This window comes from Herpailurus yagouaroundi, unplaced genomic scaffold, assembly GCF_014898765.1.
Source record: "Herpailurus yagouaroundi ecotype Mexico unplaced genomic scaffold, PumYag 188, whole genome shotgun sequence".
Taxonomy (NCBI): Eukaryota; Metazoa; Chordata; class Mammalia; order Carnivora; family Felidae; genus Herpailurus; species Herpailurus yagouaroundi.
Genome location: NW_024412419.1, coordinates 2347446 through 2354237, shown reverse-complemented (window position 1 = coordinate 2354237; position 6792 = coordinate 2347446). Strand labels below are relative to the sequence as shown.

The window sequence follows — 6792 nt, the reverse complement described above, 5'->3', positions numbered from 1 at the left end:
GACAGGAGCCCCAAGTAAGGGTCCTTGCTCCGTTTTTATTGGGGTCAGAAGGCTTACAAGCGTGATGGGCGTGTACCAAGAGACAATGAAACCGTGAACATTAAGTCACGGGCAGGAGGGAAAGGGGGTGTTGAAGGCATGCGCTGTTAGACACAGACTCCTGACACTGGGTGGAAGGTTGTTTACAGCAGACGTGAGGCCCCTCCTCTGTTTACCTAAACTGGCCTAGGGGATGAGAAAGACCGAGCGAGCTACGTCAGGGTCAACAAGGAACCTTTCTTTTGCTAATTAGCTCCTCTCTGGGCAACTACGCCCCACCGACGTCTATAGCACTGTTTACCTGTTCACCTAATTTGGTCCTTCCTTCCTGTGAAAGCAGCTTTCTGCTGTTGTACTAAGTTGGGGGGCATTTCCCCCCTGAACACCTTATCTCGTTTACTATTTTTGGATGCCTTCATCCTGCGATTTCCTATTCCTATACTTTTGTCCTATTCTGGGGGCCTTTGCCCCATTTACCGGACCTTTTTTACCCAAACTTGGTTCATCCTGTGGCTATTTCTTTAGGCCTTGTTAACCCACCAGTGCTCAGGGAAATCCCAAGCTTATTCCCCACGCCTAGCAACGTGAGGAAGTGTCATGCTTGAGTCAAGGTTATTCTCCTGGCCTCTGTAGAGGTTTGTTTTTTGGTTTTTTTTTTACTGTATCTTAAAAAGTTGTCTAGTTACCATCAATTTAAGAATCCTAAATCCAATGAAACCGTGACATTGATAACTGTGCTTTTACCTAAAACATGGACAGCTGGTAAATAAGTAAAAGTGAGCAGGGGCCACTTTTTTTTTTTTTTTTTTTTAATATTGACCTATTTTGGGGGAGAGCGCAAGCTGGGGAGGGGCAGAGAGAGGGGGCAGAGGGTCCGTAGTGTAGCGGGCTCCGTGTTGACAGGCTGACAGCAGCGAGCTCAACGTGGGGCTCGAACTCACGAACCCTGAGATCATGACCTGAGCCGGAGTCGGACGCTCAACCAACTGGGCCACCCAAGCACCCCTGGTGCCACCGTTCTTAACCATTTTCAGTCTCTGCTCAGTCACTGACAGTGAGTAGGGACAATACAGAGACTTATGGATGTGGTAAGCAGCATTTTGAGATTCCCCCCCCTGGTGGACAAGCCCTGTATCAGACCCTTGAGCGTGGGTGGAGCTGTGAGTCTGGCTGCTGGTGAAATTACTGAGCCTTGCTGCAGGAGTAACTAAAGCCCCAAACCACTGGACTCGGAGTTCATCAAAATGGAGGTTATCTTTGGTGAGCCTGAACTAATCGGGCGAGATCTTCTTGGAAGGAGAGATTCAAAGGGATAAAGCCTTGCCTGTTGGCTTAGAGAAGTAGGCGTCTATGTTATGGGCAAAGGACTGAGGGCATCTTCTGGGCATAGAGAGCAGCTCCTGGTCACCAGCCAGTAAGAAAAGAGGGGTCTCGGGTTTACTGAGTGAGTTCTGCCAACAAGCACGCTCCAGCAAGGAGGCAGCCGCAGCGACCTTGACTGCAGCTTGTGACGCTGAGCAGAGGGTGACCCTCGCCGTGCCCACACTTCTCACCTTCAGGACCGTGAGCACTCTGTCATATTTCCAAGACTCTGTCCAATAAATGCACATAGAGCGGGTCCCAGTTCTCCACGGGCCTCTGACATTTCTGCACACACACCAGTGGGATCCTAACTACCGTTGCAGGGATCTTTGTTTAGCCCAATGGCCTTGGAAGACCGATGTGGTTGGTGTGTCCCTGGAGCAGGGGCAGGCATGCTTCCTGCCCGGTATAATGGAGATCTAGGTTCCTAAGCTCAGTGCAACCTGCTGAGCACACGGGTGCACGGGTGTCTTCTGGTCTCTTCGCGTCCCCTGGGAGGAGCCGGTGCAGAGACACTGACACCAGCCACTGCCGTTGAGTCGGGCGCTGGGCCTTGCCTCTGACCCAGGAGACTCGGGTCTTCGCCCGCATGCACAAGCTTATGGCAAGCTCCCTCCTTGGCTTGTTAGTAGCGTGAAATCTGAGACTCTGACAAAGTGCTCCCCACAGGCCAGGGAAATACAATTTTAATATTATTATTGGGATACAGTGGGGTCAGCAGATTCCAGCCTGATGCCTGTTTTTGTATGTTCTGTGATCTAAGAATGGCTTTTACATTTTTTTTAAAGTTTATTTTGAGAGAGAGAACGGGGGGAGGGGTACAGAGAGGGGGAGACAGAGAATCCCAAGCAGGCTCCCCACTGTCAGCACGGAGCCTGACGCAGGGCGCGAACCCACAAACTGTGAGATTGCGGCCTGAGCTGAAATCAAAAGTCGGACGCTTAACCAGCTGAGCCACCCAGGTGCCTGTTTTTCACATTTCAAAACGGTTGCTACTGAAGGACCCATCTCCTCTGCTTGATTCTGCCTCTTGGCCCACGAAGCCCGAAAGAGGAAGCCCTCGCAGAGGAAGCACGTCGCTGGCACGGGCGCACACCCGTGGATGGGTGGCGGGCGTGCGGGCAGGGCCGCAGGGAGGGCGACCATCTGTCTTTCAAAGCATCTACAGATCCTTCCCGAGCTGCCCACTTCGGGGTGATAAACTCCGGTTGCATGATGTATTTTTTGGCTGCTGCTGGCTATTCTGCTGGAAGAAGCAGTTCAATTTCAAGAGACTTCTTCCCTTCTAAGGAGGATTCCCGGAGGGCAGCACTGGTCACAGGAAAGCGATGCGATGCGTGCTGTTCGTGTCTGCTTCTGCCTGCTCGGACCCGCTCTGCCAGCCAGTGCCAGGTTCCGCGGCCGCTTGTCCTGCTTTTCCACAGTATGGTTGTTTGTACAGACATAAAACAGCTCCCTCTCCTCCCCAATAGTGAAAAATAAATAAACGAGGCTCCTGCTTAACGTGGAGGCCAACGAACGGTGACACACGACTGTGCTGTGCTGCCCTATGGTGGCGGGGGTGGGGGGTGGGGTGGGGTGGGGGCGACCCTGCAGGTGCTTAGTTCCGGGAAGCGGTCATTCCCCCCAACCACCGCACGCTTTGCAGGGAGCTCAAATCCCAGCCTTGCTCCTTCCTGGCCGTGTGACCTTGAGCCAGTTATGAGCCCTGCTTGCCTCAGTTGTCGTTAAAGCGTGGGTAGTAAGGGGGCCTGGGTGGCTCAGTCGGTTAAGCGTCGGACTTCCGCTCAAGTAGCGATCTCACAGTTCATGGGTTCGAGCCCTACATTGGGCTCTGTGCTGACAGCGCAGAGCCTGCTTTGGATCCTCTGTCTCTACCTCTCCCTGCCCCTCCCCTGCTGACACCCTCTTTCAAAAATAAATAGACCTTAAAGAAACGTGAGGGCAGGTGAGACCACGTGTGGGAAGCCCACAGAAGATTACCCAGCGCACAGCATTATTTTCTAGGGAAGGAGATTTGATTTGAGTTAGGAGGGCAGTTGTAGTGATGTTGTGGAAACTCTGGAGTGCTTCTCATAGCCTTTCCGTTTTCATTCAGCAGACCTCCTTTTGTCGCCTGTCACATACCAGGCACTGGTCCCTGGAAGACACACCCTGACCCCAAGACACAAGTCGTCACTGGCAACACACATGTATTCATTCAGCAAGTACCAAAAACATGGGGCCGGCAGTCTTAAGGTGGAGGCTGACATTAGCCAAATCCATCATTACAGACAAGCACCAGGAGCCTGTGAAACAGGGAGACCTCCCAGCCGTGCAGGGTGCGGTCAGAAGGCCTCTCTAGGGAGGGGTCCTAAGCGGAGAAGGGAAGCGCGCAGGGGAGAACGGTGTCTGCAGGATGGAGGGAGGGAAAACGCACTGGCAAAGGCCCCGAGGTAGGGAGGGCGGCAGACCCAGACGCTGAGAGACCCGCGTGTGTGGAGGGCAGAGAACAGGCGGGAGGCAGAGGCTGGAGAGGTGGTCGGCAGCCGGGCGGTTGGGAAAGGAAGGCCAAGCAGACAGGTGACACAACCCCGTTTGTGTTTTTTAATACACGCTCTGCACGGAAGTGTGGAGCCGCAGAAACGGAAGCAGGGGGTCAATTTCAGTAAGTCCATTTCATCAGGCAATAAAAGAGGGCAGAAAGACCCGGGATGGGGGTAAGTGAGTGGATGTGTGGTGTGCTTTGGAGGTCAAAGCGACAGGATTTGCTGCTAGACTTGGCTGGATGCTGAGGGGAGGGGAGAGGAAACACACAATCCCTAGACGTTTGGCGCTGCTGTTCGCTAGGTCAGGAAAGGCTGGGGAGACACGGCTGGGTGTGCAGGCGCTCGACTCCGTTTCGGCTGAGTTAGGTCTAGACACCGACCATGCGTGTGGTGAGGCCAAGTTAGACATGGAGCCTGGTCTCAGAAGAGGTCCTGGCTGGAGACAGATGGTGGGGGTCAGTCATCGATGTGTACTGCACCACACGAGCACACCTACAGCGTGTGCGGATAGAGGACGGCACACGGAGAGCCCTGGGCACCCCAGCACATTGTGGCCACACCACCGAGAACCAGGAGGGAGCGGAAGGGAAATGACAAGAAATGTCTCGGGAAGGGAGTAGGCGACCGTGACGAACTGACTGAGAACAGAAGCAAGGACTGGACCTGGCAACAGGGGGGCTGGTGGAGGGGGGCGCCGGGGCAGCCTTGTGGGAGCGGCCGGCAGGGACTGGCGAGCTCTGCGGCTCTGCAGGGTGGGCTAAGGTGAGGGCGTGGGGTGAGACCACCATCAACCACCACGTTCCGCAGCTTTGTCACGAAGCGCAGAACAAAACCGGCAGTGATGTCGAAGGTGGAATCCTGGAGGACGAGCTGTCGCTGGTCGAGCTGGAGAGGCGGGCTCTCCACTGTGCAGTCGCTGCAGCAGCAGAACGGACACGAAGTAAATGTGTGCCTTGTGTACAACTTGGGGAAGTTCTAGAGTGGACTAGAGCGGTCTGGTTTAAATCCCATACCTTTCCCAGTTACTTGATTCCCTGCTAGAGACCGTGGTGAATGGCTGAGATAATCCCATCTTTTCTGGTTCATTGCTTTGAAAGAAATGAACCTTTCTTTTCTTTTCTAATCTGCTAAACGGATTATCAATTCAAAGACTGGGAAAGGGAAGCTTGTTTATTTCTCCTAGGACGTTAAGTCCTAACCCTGGGAAGGGGGATGGGCGGTTTAAAAATACAGGGTCGTACTGTAGACCTGCTGCTGTTACAAAGAAGGGGGGAGGGGTTGGAGAAGGCACAGTCTCCTGAGTGACACCTGTCCTGCGTGGTGACTTGACCTGACCTCGAGCCGCGCTAGGTCCCACATCAGCTGCGTGGGTTGTAATAAAACCACTTTTTTTGGATGGCATTTAGTTTCCTTCCTGTAAAATACTGTTTGTTTCACAAGATTCTTCTGCCTGTCCAGAGATCGTAGCACCCGGCGCCACTTGCAGAGGGCTGGAGGACGCTGAATTTTACCTGCGCCCCGTGCACCCCGAGAGCAGGGCAGTAGGAAAGACTCGGGACGCCCCGTTTACCTAGAACGAGGCCAGACTCGGTGCGAATTCCGTCTGTCTCACCCACGCGGTCCCCGCTGAGCGGCAGCAAGTTGACCCTTGGCCCTGGGGCAGGCTCTTCCTCCTGGTCACCAGCCCCGCCCCCCCGATGCACCCCTTCCCGCCCGCCCCGCTCCCCGCAGTCCCCCTTCTCTCCCCCACGCTCCGCCCCCTCCGACGGGCGCGCCGGCCCCGCCCCGCCCGGCCGCCCCGGGGCAAGGGCCTTCCCCGCGCGGCGCGCCCGTTCTTCCTCCACCGCGTCCCCGGCCCGGCCATGGTGCAGGCCTGGTACATGGACGAGTCGGCCGACGACCCGAGGCTGCCCCACCGCGGCGACCCCTGCAGCCCGGTCGGCCTGGAGCAGCTGCGCCGGCTCGGGGTTCTTTACTGGAAGGTACGCGGCGCGGGGGCGGGCGGGGGCGGTGTTCCCCCCCCCCTCCCGCGCTCCCCGCACACCCGAAGCTTCGGCGAGTGGGGACCGCGGCCAGGACAGGGCCGGGGGAAGAGCTGCGCATGCTCTTACAGGGGGTCAGGGGTCGGGCGGTCGGCGGCGCCCGGGGCACGCAACGCGCGCTGGGTAGCGGGGCTGGAGTCTAGGCGCCCCGGGAGCGGTGCGCATGCTCACGATCCGGCCGAGCGGCGGCGTGCGGGGCGCTCAGCGCTTGCGCGCCTCTAGGGGGCTTGGGCGTCCTGCGCATGCTCGGCGTCTCCGCTGGGCGGTGGGCGGCCTGGGCGCGCTGCGCATGCTTGCAGAGGGGTTGTGGGGGGAGTCGGGTTCCCCGCGAGGTGTCGGGCGGGGGTTTGGGGTCTGTGGTCTGACGCGGCGGGTGGGTTCGCGGCGTTAGCGGACTGCAGCGGGCGAGAGCGGGGAAGGAGACCTTGGGCCACCCAGGGTCCCTGTGCGGTGCGCCGGCGGCAGGTGTGCCCTCCTGGCGAGGTGCACGCAGGGGTGTGGGGTCTCGGCGGGACCGCTCTCCCCTCCTCCCCCACCGCGGGCTGCAGGGGCCCGGCTGTCGGAGTCCGCTGTGACGTCCGCTCCCGCGCGCGTGCTCCATCTGGGACCAGAATGGAATAAAGTCTGATTTGTTTTGTAGCGACGCTTTACCCCCGGTGGACAGGCTCGTAGAATGTTCCAGCCTAACAGCACTTTAGACCTCATCTGGTCTCTCTTAGATAAAGGAGAAGCAGGTCTTCTTGGTACCTCTGGTTGAGCAGTGTTAACGTTCGTTTGTTCGTTCTTTCTCTCTTTTCTTTCTTTTTCTTCTTTCTTTCTTT

At 57.0% G+C, this 6792-nt stretch overlaps 1 protein-coding gene and 1 long non-coding RNA gene across 2 annotated transcripts in view; one reads left to right on the top strand and one right to left on the bottom strand.

Moving 5' to 3' along the window:
* Window positions 1-3967: 3967 nt before the first annotated feature.
* Window positions 3968-5636, bottom strand: LOC121044039 (uncharacterized). The gene is made up of 2 exons (XR_005797077.1): window positions 5500-5636; window positions 3968-4845 (listed from the first exon to the last, which is right to left on the bottom strand). It is a non-coding gene; the product is annotated as an uncharacterized LOC121044039 (long non-coding RNA).
* A 61-nt stretch (window positions 5637-5697) lies between these two features.
* The window catches only part of ADI1 (acireductone dioxygenase 1), an 8284-nt gene continuing 7189 nt past the window's right edge, over window positions 5698-6792 (top strand). Inside the window, exon 1 of the mRNA XM_040495962.1 lies at window positions 5698-5911. Within this exon, the coding sequence (XP_040351896.1) occupies window positions 5792-5911 (120 nt within the window). The 5' untranslated portion in view covers window positions 5698-5791. The remainder of the gene's footprint in view (window positions 5912-6792) is intronic.